The 20,978-nt window shown below is 42.6% G+C and overlaps 1 protein-coding gene across 5 annotated transcripts in view; it reads right to left on the reverse strand.

Moving 5' to 3' along the window:
* The window catches only part of LOC113608250 (teneurin-2), a 531,856-nt gene that overhangs the window by 394,752 nt on the left and 116,126 nt on the right, over positions 1–20,978 (reverse strand). For all 5 annotated transcript variants that reach the window (XM_027084352.1, XM_027084355.1, XM_027084357.1 and 2 more), the window contains one exon: positions 20,416–20,625. In XM_027084352.1, coding sequence (XP_026940153.1) covers positions 20,416–20,625 — 210 coding nt within the window. The remainder of the gene's footprint in view (positions 1–20,415; positions 20,626–20,978) is intronic.

The raw sequence follows: 20,978 nt of genomic DNA on the forward strand, positions 1-20,978 counted from the left end.
CTCATCCATTTAATACAGAGTCATCTCTGGCTTCTGACATGCTGGGCACTGCGCTTAACAGGGAACAGAGGTTTAAAGATAAGACAAGGCTTCCCCTCTCAAGGACTTTATTATCTAATAAAGTACTCACCATGTGAAAGAGACCTGGTAGGATAACAGATGATTATGCGTGCTGCATTGAACTACTTTGCCATATTTCTCAAGGAGTCAATGTACACCCTGGGACGCAATCTTTGGGTGGAAGAAATACCACAGGACTTTGATTACTTACATTTTCTTTTATGGTATTATTTTACCATATTCAGAAACATGCTAAGCAGAATTGTTTGGAACCTGAATTTGTGTGGCACACAGAAACTAGGGTAATAAGGATTCAAAGCTGACACACCCAACTTAGTTCATCTGTCACCCATTACACCTAATCTTGCTTAGGGGTTGATCCTGTACTGAATGATTGTCCTACTACATAGTGTTAAAAGGCTTTGGAAATTTTTTCCTTCTTTATTTCATTAACCCACGTTTTTCCCCCTCTAACACTTTCTTGAAATGCTTCTTATAAAACTCTTTTTCTGTTTCCTGTGGCAAAGGAAAGGAAGAAAAATACCAGCAACAAAGCATATGCTAAGGTAATTTAAGAGTTGTGATAAGCCAAAAGGAAAAGATAAACAGGCCCCAGACACCCACGAAGTTAAAGAGTTTGTTCCTGTTTAAGGAAGTCTAATTGGACGCTGGCAGGGGTCTTCATCAGTGTGCCTAGTTGTTTTATGAGCGGAACTTTCTACTACAATGTAGGAAGTTAAAGTGTGCGCTGAATTTCTCTGAAATTGCTTTTCTCACATCTATCGTTCAACCTTGAACCGGTCTGACCAATTATGGAGGGAGGAGGGCGGTGGAAACTGGTGTAAACAGGTATAAACTCCGAACCTGAGGTATGTGGAGAGTTTTTACAATCTGCCAACTCTTTGGTCTGAGTAGCTACTGAGTTACTCTCCCATTATGAATTTCTCTTGTGATCATTATAGGCGGTGAGTTCTGAGTAGCCCAGGCCTAATTGTTGATAGGAGGTCTTGATGCAGGCGACGAGAAAAGAAGAAACCTAGCAAAAAGGTGATGCCTACCTGCCAGTGAAATCTCAGAGTAAATGTCAGGTTTAATGAGGGAGTCTGGAGGAAGCTTCTGAGTTCTATGGGGGAGGGCTTGATTTCATTGTCCACGTGGGGTGTCATGACTATTAATAAACAATAATGGTAACTTGCATGCCTGCTTCTCACTGGGAAAGGAGAGGCATTTTTTTTTCCCACACGTGATCTTGAAGTATAATTATCCCTGTGTTAAAAACGGTGAAACTAAAACATAGAGAAGTTAGTTAAAGAACTTGCCCAAGGTAACAATAGTCCAAATGGAGACAGGAGTAAGGCACAGACTTTGGATCTCTTACGAGAGGGTTTTTCAGAACTGTGATGGAGACAGAATAAAGGCATGGGCTCCCACCTTTAGCCCTGCTGGGGAAATACTTCTCAAGTACTTTTTCCAGCCTTGACCTCTGAAACGTGATAGCTTGGAAAATGAAATCACCTCCGTCCCCAAGTAGCTGCACAATGGATTTTGGGTGTCATTTGCCCTCCCACGTAAAGCTCTTTCCAGACGATCTCTGCTTTGGTTCTGCACCCTGACAACGGGGAAGGTGTGCTGCACTATTGGTCCTTCACCTCAGGAAGGAAAACCACTCCTATGAAGAGGTCCCTTTGAAGCTCAGTTGCACTGCAACACAGGGATGCTTCCTAGGTCAACCTAATCTGACCCCAGTTATTCAAAACATGCAACTCTGGGCATGAATATGAGCCGGGCATATATCTTCTGTTCCTTTATAAAGAAATGTATTTAGCTTATAAGCATGTATGTGCTATACTTCCTCCATTCTAGGAAATGTTTTTTCCACATTTAATATTCCTGAAATTGGGACTTTATCATTAACATGCAACTTTGAAAGTAGCATTTCTTATTTCTGCTCCGAAATGCTGTAATTAAGTCCATAGTGTGCCCACTATCAATGTCATCTCACAATCTAGAATAGAGTCTATCTGTTTCTACCAGAGGCCCCTTTCACAAAGGACTTAAGGCATTTTACAAGATGATACAATGAACCAGAATTTCCTCAGCATAGGAAGTTTCCTCTTTGTAAAGGTTGAATCTTTTGCAAAACAGTGAGAGTAAAATCAAAGCCTAGAAGCCTCTGGGTTATTTTGAAAAAGGGATCTGATCTTGCGCTGCTATGAGGACATGGGCAAGTTAGGGCCAGCGGAGTCTCAGAGCTGCGGAACTCATCAGTATTAGACAGAATGCCAGAAGGAGGACAGGGGACCTGGCTCTGGTGTGATGATGGCTCTTCAAATGCAGGTAATGCCCAGCCCGTGACACGATGGATGTACTGTGGGTATTGAATTAAAATGTGCTGACACTCTGTGGCTGCCAATACTAACTTCGGAACTAGAGGTGAGGCAATCTTCCACACTGTATGCTCCCATATCAGAAAGAACCACCACAACAAAACACCTGAGCTTGAAGTCTTCTCCATCTGGCTGCCTTGGCAGTGACCTTAGCAGATCAGCATAAAACTCAGCTATGTTATAAAGATATTTGGTCCAGGGTCCCTAGAACTCACCTAACCTTTTCATGACCCATGTAAGCTCTCCTTCCTCTTAACTGTATATACTTGTTGATAAGTCCACCTAGAAATCCAGAGTAACTGTGCAAAGGGACCAAAGAATTTTACCGTTAGCCGTTATAATCTTACTTGGTAAATAAATTAAACTCATCACGGACAGTACAGGAAGACAGTAGCTGAAAGGTAGTTGAAAAAGTTGCTGGTAGCTTAGGGGAAGTTAAGAGAAATCAGTCATGAAGGTAAAAGCCTATTTTGGGGGTGTTCTGAGCCCAAGGTGTAAGAATTCTATTAGTTCAGTGTGTTAAACCAATAGTCTGAAACACATATATATGTATTTTCATGTAACAACGACAAAAAAAGAGAAACAAACTATGACTTAATACATGTGAATAGGTAGACAAAGTCTTACAAAACAGACTTTGGTAGTGGAAAGTCTGGGGCCATTAGAGACTGATTACTATCCATTGATAAGTAACTTCAGTTTATGACCCTCAAATGTCTTATCTGTTAAGTGGGGAAAATGAAACTCTTTATGTCCTCCTCACTATCTGGTAGTAATGGGGTTTTAAATAGATACTACAGGGCTTCCCTGGTGGCGCAGTGGTTGAGAGTCCGCCTGCCGATGCAGGGGACACGGGTTCGTGCCCCGGTCCAGGAAGATCCCACATGCCGCGGAGCGGCTGGGCCCGTGAGCCATGGCCGCTGAGCCTGCGTGTCCGGAGCCTGTGCTCCGCAGTGGGAGAGGCCACAACAGTGAGAGGCCCGCGTACCGACAAACAAACAAACAAACATAAATAGGTACTACATATGATAGTGTTTTCTAAAGGCAAAAACGGTACACCAACAGGGATATTATTATCAATGACAGGGGTGGTGCTACCATCACCATTATCATCATCATCACCACCATCACCCATAAGCTAGACAACTGGGATCACAGTTCAAATGTCTACAGAGGCCAAGCCAATCACATAGAGAAGTTAAGTGGGAAACGCCTACCCCGTCTAAAAGGCGCAGCCTCTACCTGACTGCAGATATTGGTGGCCGTGATGTAGTGCAGGCAGGTAACGCTACATTTGTTGTTATTTCAAGAAAGACAGGATTATGAATGTTTATATAAAATATCTGTTTTTTCAATGTTGTCACCGAAATAAAAACATTTAAAAAATACCAGCAAGGACAAATCACATAGGTTTGCAGGCTCATGTGTCCAAGGGCCAAATATTTGCAACCTCTGAGATAATGTACATGAACTTGTTCTTTGAAATAGACAATATCAAAGATATGTTATGCTATATAAGGATAAGTGATGATTATTATTTAATATCATCATCATCATTACCATCACCGTCACCACCATCACCATTCATCTAGAAAGAGACAACGGTTTTAGTTTAACAGACTTGGCAACTCAAGACATCCTTAGAAGTGGACTGTGTTGTGTCTAGTTCTTATTCTTTTCCTAGAATTGTGACATTTGAAAGTTGGAAGAGACCTTTCAAAACATCTGGCCCCAATTTCCCCAGCACTGTAGAATCAAAAAGAGAAGGTCCAAGAGGAGAAGTGACCACCCAGATGACACAGTGAGTTCTTGTAGAATTAGGACACAGATTGATTCACTGGTCCCCCACTGCCTCAGGGCTCTTTTCTTCTTTGCCATGATTTTCTTTCTTTGTCTCACAGATTCTTTTTATCTTCTGAACCCCTTCAGCAATTTGAGATCAAAAAAGAGAGGCAGAAAATGCCAAGCCTGCCCAGTGTAATAAGACTTTTTTCCCTCCCTGTGAATTATTTTCACAACCCATTTTCAGTCTCTTATATGCTAACCAGTTTTCAGTCTTCAAGAGGAGGTGCACAGGTTAGCAAAAGAAACAGAAATCCCAGCATCCTCTTATTTAAATAGGTGGTGTCCCATCCTATCTCTTCCCACTTTTTCAAGCAAATTGCTCTACCGGAGAGAGAACCCACCTAGAAATAGGGGCGGGGCCACAGGCTGATAAAGATCACTGCTCCAGTAAAATCGCTAATAGAAATGTATCACAGACAACAGTCAACTGCTGCAAGAGTAACACATAAAGCAATATCTTAAGCAGGCAGAGTGAAAGTGGGGTGGGTAATGGCCAGGCGCCCCAGGGAGATGGAAAAGGTCATTGAGATGAAAATAACCTTGGGAACTTGGAAAGAGTGCTCCATTACCACAGACGGGGAAGAAAACCCAGTATCCAATCAGATGGAACAGATTGAAATGCGATTCCAGTCAAGTGTGAATGCCACCAAATGCACGGTGGAACTACTTGGGGGGCTGGCATGAGGGAATATGAGCCCTGCCCCCCACCCCCACCCAGTCCACGGTTGGACATCAACACAATTGAAAAGCAGGGATTTTGTAAGGTCCTAATTTGCACAGGTGCATCTTCGTAGATCCTGAGTGAGGGTGAGGGGTGGGAAAATGTGATAAAGATAAATTAGGGGTCTTTCTGAGAAGGGGACACGACTGTTCTGCTGAGGTGTTAAAAAAGATGCTACACAGTCAGCTTGTTTTTTTTTTTTTTTTAAGTGAAGGGATGCAAAGTCTGCCTTTGGAGTGGGAGAGGGAAGGAAAAAGGACGATTGATCATTGCCTTTATTGTTAGCTTCCCATGGTTGACTGTTCACTGATAGAATTGGTTCAACTCCAAGATGCTGTCTTTGAAACAATTATTGTTTTCCACTAAAATACAACTCTAGCAGAAAACATTAATTGAAGTGATAACTGCCTAAATGCTTCAGTATCAAAAACGCATGTGCCTTCACATTTTTGTATTTTACAAGCACCAGAAAGGAATAGGATAATAAGCCACAGAAATCGTAAAACACAAGATGTGACAGAAAATGACAAAAGAGAGGGCTGGGGGCCTTGGAGGAATCAGGGGGAAAGCTGGTCCTGGAACTTTAAAGCACCATACAAAATAGTTTTTCTATACTTTACTGGTTTATTCAGATTCTAGAGTTGAAATATTAACTATACTGGCTTTCTTTGCTTGCTTCTGGATTTCTTTGCCATGCACACTGCATATTCCATCAACCAGAAATACCTTCTTAATTCTTTACCTCTTCTAGGATGAGGAAAACAGCCTGTGAGCCAGGGTCTGCCCCCACTACTTTCTTGGACCATTCTTCGGAAATCGAAAATAGCCTCTGCACACCTTTCCTCCATTCTCTGACTTTGTTCCTATTTATTTGTTCATTCACCTTTTATTGAGCACCTGCTCTGTGCCAGGCACTATGCTAGCTATGCATTGCATAAAGTAAAATGGGACACAAGGCAGATATGGTTCTTGTCTTCAACGAGCTTAAATCCAGTGTTGAGTTCAGTCAGATGGTGAGTTCAATAGCAGCATGGGGAACCATGGAAGGGTGACTAACCCAGATCAGGTAGACCAGAAGGCTTCCCGGAGGAAAGACCACCACATGCAAAGACTCTACAGCACGAGTGTGCCACATTCAGGAACGATGTACGGAGTGGGGTGAACAGTGAGAGATGGGGATAGGGACGTGAATAGGAGCCTTCTGTGATATGCTGAAATGTATAGGCTATATCCAGGGAACAAGGGGTCCCCCCAAAGAGTCTGAAGGAGCAGAGAGATGTGTTGAGATACACGTTTTACGGAAACTCTGCTAACAGAAATGTGAGAAAGAATTAATTAAATGTGAAAAAAGAAAGAATAGCCAGTTAGAATCAATTATGTCTCCAGGCCAAAGATAATAGAAATTTGAGCTAGGGTAGTGGTAGCAGGGATACGAAAATATTTAAGAGTCAAATTTGATAGTGTTTGCAAATTTATTCTCCGTAGAACTGAGGAACAGAAAGCCTGGTTTCTAGGTTTCTGGCTTGAGCGACTGACTGGATGATAGTGCACGGACTGAGACGAGGAATACCAGACATGAATCAGATGGAAAGAATATGTTTGGGATTAAATATGCTGAGATTTGTGAGTTTCATTTCAGAGCTGTTGTATTTGAATTGCCTGCTGGACATCCTAGCAGAAATATACGGGGGACATTTAGATATATCGGGTAAAAGATTTGACCTGGAGAAATGGATTATCAGGGTGATAAACTCATAGATAGTTAATTTTAGTTATGAGTGTAGATGATCACCCATGGGAGAGTGCATAAAAAGGAAAGGAAAGGGGGCCTGGGTTTATAGATACCCTGACATTTAAGGGAGCAACAGAGAAGGGGGCATCTATGGGAAGACAGAAGTGGCCAGAAACATAGGAATAAGAATGAAGAGAATGTGGAACAGTAGATGCCAAAGGAAATGGCATTTCAAGGTGGGAGGAGCGGTGAAGAAGGGAAATGTAAGATATGATGAGACATTTATTAAATTTAGCAAACGGGGGCTATTTGTGAATGTCATAAAAGCAGCTATTAAGTAAGTAAAAATAAAGGGTTGCAGAGTATAAGGAAAGTGAGAAAGTAGAGAGAGGCTAGACAACATTTTCAAGAAACTTTTTAAGGAGACGAGTAATTCTCCACTTATTTAAATCCTGTTGGCAAAGATCCTCCAGAGGGGATCCTTAACACAGGGTGAAGGTGGGACCAGATGGGATCTAGAACACAAGTGGGAGGAAGGCAAGAGGGATGATGCTTCTTCCAGCGTCACAGAAATAAGACAGGAGGCTTTGAGCTCTACTCTGACGCCCAACGTCTAGTAGCTCTGTCTTGCTTTGTATTCAGTTGGATTCTGCTGTGGGTGAATTGTGTTCCTCCAAAAGATATGTTGAAGTCTTAACCCCTGGTCCCTGTGAAAATGACCTTATCTGGAAATAGGGTCTTTGCAGATGGAATTAAAATGAGGTTTTACTGGATTAGGGTGAGCTCTAAATCCAATCACTGGTCTCCTTATAAAGAGAGATTTGGGGACCCAGAGACACATACAGGGAGAAGAGAGCCACGTGAAGACGGAGGCAGGGATTGAGCTATGCTACTACAAACGAGGAAAGCCAAGGATTTCCAGCAACCACTAGAAGTGAGGAGACACAAGGAAAGATTGTTCCCTAGAACCTTTGCAGGAAGCACGGACCAGCCAGCACCTTGATTTTAGACTTCTAGCCTCTAGAACTGTAAGGGAATACATTTCTGTGGTTTTAAACTACCCAGTGTGTGGTGCCTTATAACAGTGGCCCTGGGAAACTGGTATAGATGCTAAGGCCATGCATCTACCAGGCTAGTTTCCCAGATTATGACTGTTCCACCAAAAAGTGATCAATAGAAACAACTATGGTGCTCAAAAGCACCATCAACTCAGGAGAGCAGCTGCTAAAAAGAATGAAGAGAGAGAGATTCCTAAGATCCAAGGAAGACAACAGACTGGACAAACATGCATCTTTTCTCATCATGCCCTAGGGTACCTTTTCTGTTCTTTCTAACAGCGATCAAGCTCACACCCACAATCATAGATGATCTCAGATGTAAAAACATTACAGTGACCTTCAGTCAACTGGCCCAAGTTGGAAGACTTTAACTGGGGATGCATCCACCTTTTTGCTGCCCCAGTCTACCACTGTCCTTTGAAAGCTAGATCGATAAGTCTGCCTTAGCTCATCTCAACATGTACCAATGGCGAAATGATACAAAAAGACCAAAGAAAGGACCCTTGTCTTGAAGTGGTGACAACTTAATGTTGACACAAGTGACTTCTATGCATGAAATACCAAGAGAATATTACAATTCAGAATGTAATGAGGTGCTGAATTGAATAAGGCAGACTATAATATCTGTGCAATTCTGACTCTGGCTGGAGTTGAGCTGAGCTGGTTGGGAAAGTTTTGGGGAAAAGATAGGACCTGTATTTAGACGGCTACTGGGTTAGTGCTGAGGAGGAACAGTCATTAGGATATTTTCTCTGTCTCATGCCATCCTAAGCCTGGGATTTTTCAGCAGGGCTCAGGGCTGGGTTGGGATAAAGCTCTAAAACCCTAACAGCTCCACAGGGCTCCCTAATAAACAGATACAAGACAAATCTACAGATTTGATGAAAATGCTCCCGTGCCCAACCTTCCAAGTTCACATCGCCCGGTATCACCTCAGAGACATAGCCTCTGATCAACATACGTTTGTTGAGTGAAAATATGTCTGATGATATTAAACAGCTACCAGGGTTTAAACAGGGTTCTAACACTGTATTAAGTGTTTTGCGTGACCAATCTCTTGTACTTTCTTTTAAAATTCTTTTCTTTCTGTCAAAAGAAAAAAAATGCGCATAGTTTAAAGAATCGAATAGTTCTACAGCGTTTGCTTCAAAAATAGCAATCCTTTTGCATCATCACCAATTTCTTCTTTCCCAGAGGCAACAACATTTACCTTTATTTTAGCTGACTATTTTGGTATTTATCTCCAGGTCTATAAATAACAGGCTTTGCTGCTATTTCTTGCATTTTCAATTTTAGGCATTACCTAGTAACTTCTCACTAGAAAAAGGCAGATCTACGCTTCTTCTTCTACCTGCCCCATCCACATATGTACTTTTCCATCGCCCCATCCTTCAGATATAATGCTTAGATCATTATTCAGTGTTTAAGACCTGAGCCATGTAGGAAATGATAACTATCTTTTATTTCTTGAACCAATTTTTTGGGAGCTGTCTGTTAAAAATTTACTTAAATTTCTATATACTTATCATGCTAGAGACTGATTTCTTTGTTCCTGTTGTACTGCTGATTCACTGTGTATCCTTGGGCAAGTTACTTAACCTCTCTGTTCCACAGTTTTCCCATGTGTTGAACAGGAGATCATACCAACCCACAGCATAACGGTGTCAATGTCCTCCAGCCAAAACACCACTAGGAACATGCTGTGGTCAAACCAAACAAAGATGGGTTTATTAACTCATTGCAAGGAGGGAGAAGATACACAGCGGGGCACCATGGGGTGCTTCAGTAGAGGGTATTAGAGAGGGCCGTGGTCAGTGATTTTAGGGAGGGGCCAAAGAAACCGGTTCACTCTCCATTTGGTGCTGTCAGTCAGTGGGAATCATCCTGATTGGATCGCAATATATTTCATCTCTAGGAAGACTGACTAGAAGAGGCTAACACCGCCATTGGTAAAGAAAGTACAGTCACTCATTTCAGCCTGGAGAGGGGGGTGTTTTGTACTTTTCTGTTTGGGATAGTGACTTGCTTTCTGTCTGTGTTCAGGCAAGATTAGGACGTGGTCTTGCTTTCACTTTATCTCACTTTATCTCAACCACAGAGAGGTCTTGATGAATGCTGGTATTCGGTAAGCTTGCTTAGGTTCAAGGGGAGAACACCATGACCTAGCTGGCAATGCCAGGCCAGCTCCTAACAGCACTTATGCCCGGACGCTAGTGTCAGGCCAATTCCCAGCGTCAAGGGCTGTTTTTCCTGTTCTCATTGGTAAGAAGGATTAAATGAGCTGCCCTATGTAAAAATCATTAAAACAATGGCTGCTATAAAATAAGCCCTTACAGGGCTTCCCTGGTGGCGCAGTGGTTGACAGTCCGCCTGCTGATGCAGGGGACGCGGGTTCGTGCCCCGGTCCGGGAGGATCCCACGTGCCGCGCAGCTGCTGGGCCCGTGAGCCATGGCCGCTGAGCCTGCGCGTCCGGAGCCTGTGCTCCGCAGCGGGAGAGGCTGCAACAGTGAGAGGCCCGCGTAACGCAAAAAAAAAAAAAAAAAAAAAAAAAAGTCCTTACAAGTGTTTGTTATATGACACTAAATGCACAGGGTACGGAAGAGAATAGGTAAGTGGGACAACATCAAAATTAAAAACTGGTGCACATCAAAGGACACTGGACAGAGTGAAAAGGCAACCTCCAGAATTCAAGAAAATATTTCCAAATCATATTTCTAATAAGTGACTGATATCCAGAGTACAGGCAGACCTCAAAGATACTGTGGGTTTGGTTTCAGACCACCACAATAAAGCTAATATTGCAATAAAGCAAGTTACATGAATTTTTTTGTCTACCAGTGCATTTAAAGTTATCTTTATGCGATACTGTAGTCTATTAAATGTACAATAGTATTATGTCTAAAAAAACAATGCACATACCTTAATTAAAAATACTTTACTGCTAAGGGGCTTCCCTGGTGGCGCAGTGGTTGAGAGTCCGCCTGCCGATGCAGGGGACGCAGGTTTGTGCCCCGGTCTGGGAAGATCCCACATGCCACAGAGCGGCTGGGCCCGTGAGCCATGGCCGCTGAGTCTGCGCGTCCGGAGCCTGTGCTCCGCAACGGGAGAGGCCACAACAGTGAGAGGCCCACATACCACAAAACAAACAAACAAAAAACAAACTTTATTGCTAAAAAATGCTAACTATCATCTGAGCTTTCAGTGAGTCAGAGTGATAACAGCCAAGATCACTGATCAGGGATCACCATATCAAATATAATAAGAATGAAACACTGAAATTTTGCAAGAATTACAAAATGTGACACAGAGACACAAAGTGAGGAAACGCTGTTGGAAAAACGACACCAATAGACTTGCTTGATTCAGGGTTGCCACAAACCTTCAATTTGTAAAAAACATAATATCTGTGGAACGCAATAAAGCAAAGCACAATAAAACGGGCTATGCGTGTACATAAAGAACTCCTACAACTCAACAACGACAACAAAACAAACAACCTGATTACAAAGTGGGCAAAGAACCTGAATAAACATTTTTCCAAAGAAGATATACAAATGGCCAATAAGTACCTGAAAAGATGCTGAACATCACTAATTATTAGGTAAATGCAAATCAAAACCACTTCACATGCATTATGACGGCAATTATTTTAAAAAAAACACACAGAAAATAACAAGTGTTAGAAGGATGTAGAGAAATTGTAACTCTTGTGCATTGCTGGCGGGGTAATAAAATGGTATAGCCACTATGGAAAATGGTACGGCAAGTCCTCAAAAAATTAAACATAGAATTACTATACGATTCAGGGATTCCACTTCTGGGTATATACCCAAAAGAAGTCAGAGCTGGTCCTCGAACAGATATCTGTACCCCAGTGCTCATAGCAGTATGAATCATGATAGCCAAAAGGTGGAAATGACCCAAGCGTCTAGTGACTGATAAATGAATAATTGAAATGTATCCGAATGTAATTGAAATGTATACAGATACAAAAGAACAGTATTCAGCCTTATAAAGGGAGGAAATTCTGACACCTGACACAACATGGATGAATCTTGAAGTCATTATACTAAGTGACATAAGCTGGTCACAAAAAGACACACATTGTGTGATTCCACTTATCTGAGGTACGTAGAGTAGCCAAATTCATAGAAACAGAAAGTAAAACGGTGGTTGCAAGGGGCTGGGGTGAGTAGGGAGTTAGTGTTCAACGGGTAGAGAGTTTCTGTTGGGAAGATGAAAAAGTTCTGGAGAGGGACGGTGGTGACAGGTGCACCACAATATGAATGTACTTCGTGCCGCAGAATGGTACACTTAAACATGATATTTAAAAAAAGGTAAATTTCATGTTATGTATATTTTATCACAATGTATTTGCTAAAGTAAAAAATAAATAACATCAAACCTGATCTCTCTTCCATCTAAATCTCCTTTCAAGATATTCAGATGCATCAGAATGTCCTTTAATATTCATGACAACTTTAGGAGTTGTAAACTTTTATTACTATATTACTGATTAAAAAAAACGAGGCATAGATGAAGTAAGTCATTCACGATCACAGTGTTAGAAAGTGGCTGAGCTATGATTTGAATCAAACTAGTATAGACTACAGTTATTCTTTTTTTTTTTTTTTTTTTTGCGGTACGTGGGCCTCTCACTGTTGTGGTGTCTCCGGTTGTGGAGCACAGGCTCCAGACGCACAGGCCCAGCGGCCATGGCTCACCGGCCCAGCCGCTCCGCGGCATGTGGGATCTTCCCAGACCGGGGCACGAACCCGTGTCCCCTGCATCAGCAGGCGGACTCTCAACCACTGCGCCACCAGGGAAGCCCTACAGTTATTTTTAATTATTATTTTTGGGAGGGGTTTAAGAGATTTACCAGGGACTGGGGTTATAACTTCTGTTGAAACTGCCCACTGGTGAAAGAAATCTATCTTTCCATTTAATAGAGCACTGAGACATTTCTAGCAAGGGACTGGGACCACATTTTTTTTGTTTTTTTGTGGTACGCGGGCCTCTCACTGCTGTGGCCTCTCCCGTTGCGGAGCACAGGCTCCGGACACACAGGCTCAGAGGACACGGCTCACAGGCCCAGCTGCTCCGCGGCATGTGGGATCTTCCCGGACCGGGGCACGAACCCATGTCCCCTGCATCGGCCGGCGGACTCTCAACAACTGCGCCACCAGGGAAGCCCTGGGACCACATTTTTAAATGGCTATTTAATATTATGGGAGAAGCTAGTTAGAATTAAATGTAGTCTTGAAGAAAAATTGGGAGAAGCTGAAGTTCTGGGTAAAAATTGTTAGGGGCAGGAAACTGTTAAGATGTCACATATAGGACATCTTGTATGTACCACGAAGCCAGGGAGAGAGATGGAGAGGTAGAATGTACACAGTGCTTATCGACCTCGGGAATTTTGTCAATAGCAAGATTATTTGCTGAGAAGAAACATCTCACTGCTGTATGTCACTTCTGTGCTACGCATCTCCAAAGGAATTCTCTGTCCATCTTGCCTGTGTGCTCATTTGCGCCGTGGTGCAGAACAGCAGTCCCAGGCCTAGCTGGGCTGGAAACTGGTGAACCTACAAACTACGTGTTTGTGTGTGTGTACACATGCACATGCAAGTGCATTACAAGAAGGCACAAATAAAAACAAGAAAAGGTCCAACCTCTGTTTAGCAATGTCAAGAGAGTCCCTGAGAACTATCAATTCCCAATCTCAGAGTGGAAGACCTTGTTTCAGAGGCTGGGGTGAGGCTCTCTGGGAGCCCAGGTCAGTGGTACAGGTGCTTGCTTTTTCTGCCTGCTGGGATGGATATTGACATTTTCAACCAAGTGTCATCAGACCCTCAAACCACGCTTCTCAGCTTCTGCAGGGAAACTGCAAGCAGCTACTTTGCATGACTGTGGAGGTCTCAATTTCGACAAAGCCCTAGAGGATGGGGTGAAATCCACACTACGCAGTAAGGGGGGTTTGGGGGGGCCTATAAACGTGGGGACAGTCTGGTCCAGCTGGATTCAAGGAACTTACGCACACGAAGAATGTTATAGCAAGAAGGGAAGCTCAGAGACCTTTCGGGGCAATGCTCAACCTTGACAGGTAGGGAAACTGAGGCACAGGATTATTAAAGATCGTGCTGTGAACTGAATCAGGGACAGAGTATAGAAAAACTAAGTTCTTCAGCTTCTGCTTTAGAGCCTTCCCATTACACTCATGCTTCCCAAACTTGCCAGACCCTAAGAATCATCCGAAGAGAGGAGTGAAATCACAGTTCCTGGGTTCCTCCTGAACTTACTCAACCAGAATCTTCTGGAAAGAGTCAGGGGAGATGTGTGTTTGCCAAGCAGTGGAGGTGAGGAGTATTTTGTGATGCTGTGTCAGTTTTTTCCCGACCTTCTGAACACGGTAACTCATGTCCCTTAATGCAATGCATTCATTGTCTTCTGTTTCAATAAGCCACACAAATATTTTAGAGGTGAACCTTTAACAGAGGGGTGGGGAGAAAAGTCTCTGGAATTAGGAAGGTTGGGTTTGAAACCCAGGCCCTTCATTTCCCGGTTTTGTGACTTTGGTCCCTTAACTTCTTTGTGCCACAGTTTTCTCATCAATAGAATGGGTATGATGGCGATCCTTGCTGCACTGGGATGTGGTGGCGGTTAAATCAAAGTAAATGAAGTAAGGTATATAAAATGCTCAGCATAATAGCTAGCATGGAGGGAGAAGAAGGCCTCGGGCTGAGAGCCAATCCCATGGGCTTTGCATTTAGGGCAAGAGTAGGGGGTTAGCGTGCCCTCCTCAGCCTTGAGATGGCATCCAGGACTTACTCCCTGCTGCTGGTATGCTGGGAACCCCTCTGGAGGAGAGGTGGCCAAACCAATGCCTGGAACCAGAAGGGGATTACAGGTAGCTCTGAACATCTGACCCCGACATCCAAGTTGATGGAGGAGAAATGGGAACCAAGGGACTCATGCATAAAACAAATCCAATTTGGGAGAGGAAATGACGTGTGGACTCGATTTCCTGACGCCCAAATCAAGAGTGAAGAATGAAATCTCTCCCAGACAGGTGAGGACTCCTTTGACTGAGGCTCCCACCTGGGGCCCCCTCTGCGGCCCTTACGTTGGCTCTGCCACTACTTGTCATGATATGTACAAAAAGTATTTTTCAAAACCCTCTCATTTAAAGACGATCTACAAAGTTCTAGAGCATAGAAAAACAGACAAAACAAAACAAAAAATAGGTATATTGAATATGTTTTGTAAAATAAGTATATTTCCCTGAGCTGGGATAGTCTAACCTGCCTTCCTTCCCCATTAGGATCCATTTTCTTCATTCATACATGATGAAAAACGTTACATTTAGCAGTTACTGAAGACACTAATTAATTCATTTATTTAATAAATACGTATTGAGCATCTATTGTGGACTGACACCAGGAATCCTCCAGCGGAGGTTTCTGCGTAATGAAGTGAAGCTGAGAGAAGAAACAACAGCCTAGAAAGAACAGACTAAAGTTAAAATGCGGGACCTTAAAAGAGGTCGGATAAACAGCTTCACGGTGTAGAACGACTTCTAAAAGAAAATGACTTCGTATTATCAGCACAGTCCAATCACCCATACGCATAAGAATTGCTGTGAGCTATTCAGGAAATCCTAAACTAAATTAAATTACAGTGGGCATAATCTGTTTAAGGAGGCAAGAAAATTTGTAACATATGAAAGGAAAAATTCTTCCCCAAACCTAAAATATATAAGGGGAAGACCTTTCATTAACTTAAAAAATTTCTGTGCACCACCCCCCCTTCTTCCTCATCCCACATCCAGCCCCGTGGATGGTGGGAGAAGCCAGATGAGTGAGGCTGTCTAGGGCAGTGCTTTAGCGTTCAGGAGAGGATATCATTTCTCACTTCTCCATGGCTGTCGAGACAAATCTGTAACATAGAACATCTGCTTTTCAGGTTCTGGGGGGCGACTATCACCCCAAAGTTGGCTAATTCCTGTAAATATTTAGCTATGAGCAATGATATTTAAGGTCTACTGTCTATGGGCCATACGGTTTACACGCCCCTTTACAGAACTAAGGTCTATGGACGGACCAAGTCAAGTTTTGCCCTTGGGCTGTGCAATTTTGGTGCATTAGTAGAATGGTTTTTTAAGTGCAAATATTCTCTATGGCTTATGTGGAGGGAGGTTATAAGACATTTTGACAGGATATTCTTTAGCGTATGAATTATGGCATGTTCCTGAGAATCGTTCATCTGGAATGCACACATCATCTCCTGGAAGAGAGATTTCTTGCTGGCCTCACTATAAGCATTCACAGAATTTCCCCGATGCTGTCAGTTGATTTGCTTTTATCTCACAGATGTTGTGCATCTTTGCTCTTTCTCTTTTTGCTCTGGTTTCTAGGAAGCTTAGAATCAAGTTTTCTATCTTAAATAACGGAACAGGACTTTATGTATAGTATATAAGCCTATGTGTACGTTCTTCCCCCTAGATTTTTCCCTTTATCTTTACTGTATCATTTTATAGCTCTCCAGTTTAAAAAAAAAATTGTTATAAGCTGTCACAAATTACAGGGAAGATGTAAGAAAAGGAATGAATGAATGAATGGATGGCTGAATTATTGAATGAGTAAAGGTCTTTTGCTTTATGATGCCAGATAAACAAGAGAATCATTAAATTAGCTAGGCAATTGAATTCCTGGACCACTCTAGGGAAGCGGGAGCTTGCTGGTTTTGAAGTATTCCGTTCTTTAGAATTAACCAAGGCGTTGCTTTTTGAAAAAGAGCTGGTTGGTGCTTTTTGACCACCTAGAGGGGTGGGATAGGGAGGGTGGGAGGGAGACGCAAGAGGGAGGGTATATGGGGATAGATGCATACCTATAGCTGATTCACTTTGTTATACAGCAGAAACTGACACGACATTGTAAAGCAATTACACTCCAATAAAGATGTTATCAAAAAAAAAAAAAAGCTGGGCACTTTCAATGCACTTTAACAAACTGACACTCTCCCGCAGGGACAGCTCCTTTGCCACACAGAACCTATGGAAAGGGTCCTGGCAGAGGCATACTGATTACATTTCTTCTGTATCATTTGATGTTACTAATGAGTATTCCAAACTCCTTCTATTTAGACTTTCAAGAAAATGAAAACTCAACCTCTTAGAGTGCAGGAGGTAAGCCAATGCTTTTAGACCATAATGTGGCTGGCCGGGTATTTTCTGCCTCATATTCTGAGAGCAAAGTGCAAACCCCATTCTGATTTGGAAGGTAGTCTTATTTGTCCATCGGCAGGAGCCTCCATTATGCTGCCACTGAGATCCAGATTTTTTTCTTCCAGATGAGTTATTTCATAGATTTGAAAGTATGCTGCTATAGACAAGAAACATCTCTGAAGCTGACCTGTCCTGGCAGAAGGTCAGAACACGGGATGAGCCACTTGCTGGAGTTCAGCTATCTGGAAGAAAATGCTTGAGGTGATGGGAAACGCTCCTCTTCTAAGCATCTCACTAGCTGTACCTGGGTATCTGCACGATTGGCATAGATTGAAGGTGAGAGCAATTTGGCTGCAAAGGTGCCAAGGTTTTAGTACCGTCCACTAAAGAATGCACTACAGTCATAGAAAATAATGACGGTGGAACCATAAAGGTGAAATTTTTTTGTTGCTTTGAGGAGGTGTTCATGTCAAAAACGTTTTAGTTGTACACTTTATGTCCAGTTTGTCTCTTTAGAACAGAGGCTCTTTGGGCAGGAAATGAGTGCAGTCACTCTCCTAATGATGGGCTTCACTAACGTCAATTCATAACAGCAACAATAAGAGGACAGCAGGAAATAATTCTTTTACTGTCATATATGGGCTGAAGAAAGTGTTGGAAGGGGTTTTATTTCACCTAAGAAAGAGGCGAAGACCAAACTGGACCAGATCTTCAAAGCACAAGGTCATTGCCAAGAGACCAAATTCAAAAGTTCTGTGTTATTAACCAGCTAAACATAACATAATCAATCACAGGGTCGCTTGCTTTGTGCCTCCGCACCGACCGAAAACTCCAGCCCCTTTTCATCAAACTCAATTCAGAACACCCAGGCGCGGCTCTGTACTTTGCACCTTCTGTGTCAAATTCTATTTTCAATCCTTTATGTCAAATTTAAATTCATGGCAACTGCATTCAGATCTTGATAGAATCCCCAATTTGTCCTGGACCCCAAATCCATTCTGCAACGCACACACACACACACGTGACCACACACACACACACGTGACCACACACACACACACGTGACCACACACATTTGAACTTGATTTGCACTCACTTCAGCGCTAGGCCAGAGTCAAGAATTTTGAATGGCTGCGTGTTGGCCGGAGCTTTAACCAGTTCTCAGGTAAGTATCCCCCTGAAAACAAGGATGTTGCACATTGGTGTCTTCACCCCTAAGGGTGAAGAAATCGTATCACGGTACTTCTTGTGTGGGATGAAAATGGACCCTCAAATTGTCTGTGGTATTTTGCCGTTACTGAAGCTTAAATTGCTATCAATCTTAAGTGAGCCGAACAAATTGGTGTGAGTGATGAAAAAATGGATAAGTTTGACTCTGAACACACACATCTGTTGTGTCCACCAAAATGAGGTCTTGACTAGGCAGAAAATCAACAAAAACTCCCTATCAACCACTCACAATCTGATACAACGTCCAAAAGAAAAGAAATCACTCACAGCGTTATTACTAAGCAAACATTCTAGACAGCCCTGAGATTAAGAACTGACCCCTCTTATGGAAATCAACTTGGCTTGGGTATACATATATGCATAAAAGGATATAGTTTTTAAAAGCTCATTTTCTTGCTAATAATCATCTTTTTTAAAAAGCTATCAGCAGGTGTGCCTCATTTCAAAAGCGCCTTGTACTTTATAATACAATATTCATCACAATTACATAGTATGAAATAAAAGGCAGCAAAACATAAGCGAGGATAGTTCAATTAAATGCAACATAATCTCTGCAGGAAAAAAAAAAAAAAAAAAAAAAAGATCCTGTAGCTAAAATCAGGTTCTGATGAAAGGAAAAAAGGGAATATATTTCCACATATTTTTAATTATATAGTATTTCCTCAAACATGATTTTTCATAATATATTCCATTAAGTTAACATCATATTTGAAGAAAGAGCATTTTCCGATTTCATTCTAAGCCTGATTTTGAGCAATTACAGTGTCATTGTTCCGCGGTAGAAAGGTTGAATTCATTTACTGTGTGGTTACGCTAGTCATGATTGATGTCTCTTCTCCAAATGATAAACCAATCACCCCAATGATGTAATGTCATTTTAAGAGTGCCATAATCACATTTCTCTCAAACTAGAAGTTCTGATGAGTTCTAATAAAGATTTATGGTAGATTAAAGGCCTTTATAATATCAACAATGGATTGCTCATTTGATGAGAGATTTGATTAGGTAATTTTTTTTGAAAAAGAATATGAGTTTACTAAATATATCAGGCCTGGCTTTGAAGAAGGGCATAGGCCATCATAAGTAGCAGTACATCATTCCATCTCCTGAATGAATCATCTTAAATGTATTTACGAGGTCCTCTGTAATTGTAGAGGTTGAGGCCACTGGTGGCATATACTCATGGGTGGAGCTAAAACACAATCCCATCAAGAAACACTCTTGGCATGGAAAGCTCTGGATTGCTTTTGATGGGACATGCTAAGGAACACCACGAGTGGCCAACTCAAAAGATAACTCCAAAGCCTTGGGGTCGGAAGCAGTTAATTTTTGCAAATGTCTCTCCTTGGGCCCATGGGTGCTTAACCCTAGATATTGCTCAATCCGACACTCACATGTTTTGTGAACGTACCACCAACAGCAGAGATTGAAATAAGGCAGGGCTAGTGTGGGACCTGGGACAATTCCATCTAAGATTTAGAGATCGGGAACTGAGGCGGGTACCACAAAATCCTCAAAAGGGGAATGGAACGCTGTGAGCAGTCCCTTTGCTCTGTGAATGTGAAAATCACCATGAGAACCAGGGATTTAGAGGCAGTATATATCATGGTACCACGCGATCAGCTTGTTAATTTCAAGTGAAGTGGGACAAATAGAGGGTTAGAGGAGAGGTCACCCCCCAAACACTTCAGACTTGGCCAGACATTCAGCATTCATGTCAAGGGAACACATTTTAATCGCAAAATCATCTAAACAAGCAAGAAAGAGTCAGAAGCCAACCATCAAAAAAACAAGAGATCTGAGATGCACGCACACTGGGCACATGAGGGTGTCCGGGGTCACTTGGCTATGACCAGAATTGTAGTAATACAGCATTCAATATTCCATCGTCTCTCTGCACTTCCCCCTTGAGACCTGCATGCTCTCACATGCAGCGGTGGGCAAATTCCTCCCACTCTGTTCAGCTAAGCAATGCCTCTTCAGTAACTGCAGCCTTTAAACAAACAGACTCTGGAACTGCAATGCCACCAAACGACAAGCGCGCTTCACCTCCCCGCTCCCCACACCACCTTCTCCCCAGCCCTTGTTTCAGAGTTGTCATTTTGCAGGACACTCGAGACTGTCACACACACAACATGTTCAGACACCACAGTTTCCTTACCACCGCTGGAGGCTTGCTGGGGCCCTGAGCATGCTCTGAGCAGGTATGAATTGGGGGAGAACTCCTCATCGGGGTTGGTGTCCATGATTTGATGGGAGGTGTTGCTGTCTAGCAATGGCATCTGGCAGCTAACTGGTGGAGGATTATGGGAGCTAGGCAGCTGAGCAGATGGGAGGAGGCTAGACGAGGATGTAGGTGGAATGGGACGACCTGGGAAAGAGGACAGAGGGGTCAAAGGTCAGCAATGAATGTCATGAGAGCAACCAGAGAAAGTTACATTGCAACCACCTCACAATACAAATAGCCAAAAAAGAAAAGAAAAAAAAATGCTCCAGATGTATTTTTTCAAGTGGTTTGAGGTTTCTCCAAATGTCCAAATTCATACAACCATAGCTGCGTATTTCAGAAAACGGGCATGAGCGGAAGTATCCATCTACACAGCTGAAATGGACTCAGTCAAGAAAACATCCACTTCCTTCTCTCTCTCCTGCTGTGGTTCTAACTGAAGTCTCCATCATCTCTCAATGGACTAGCTCCCTGAGGTTCTCCCTGCTTCCGCTCTT

This window comes from Aethalodelphis obliquidens, unplaced genomic scaffold, assembly GCF_003676395.1.
Source record: "Aethalodelphis obliquidens isolate GAN/ISIS:26980383/991018 unplaced genomic scaffold, ASM367639v1 scaffold52, whole genome shotgun sequence".
NCBI lineage: Eukaryota > Metazoa > Chordata > Mammalia > Artiodactyla > Delphinidae > Aethalodelphis > Aethalodelphis obliquidens.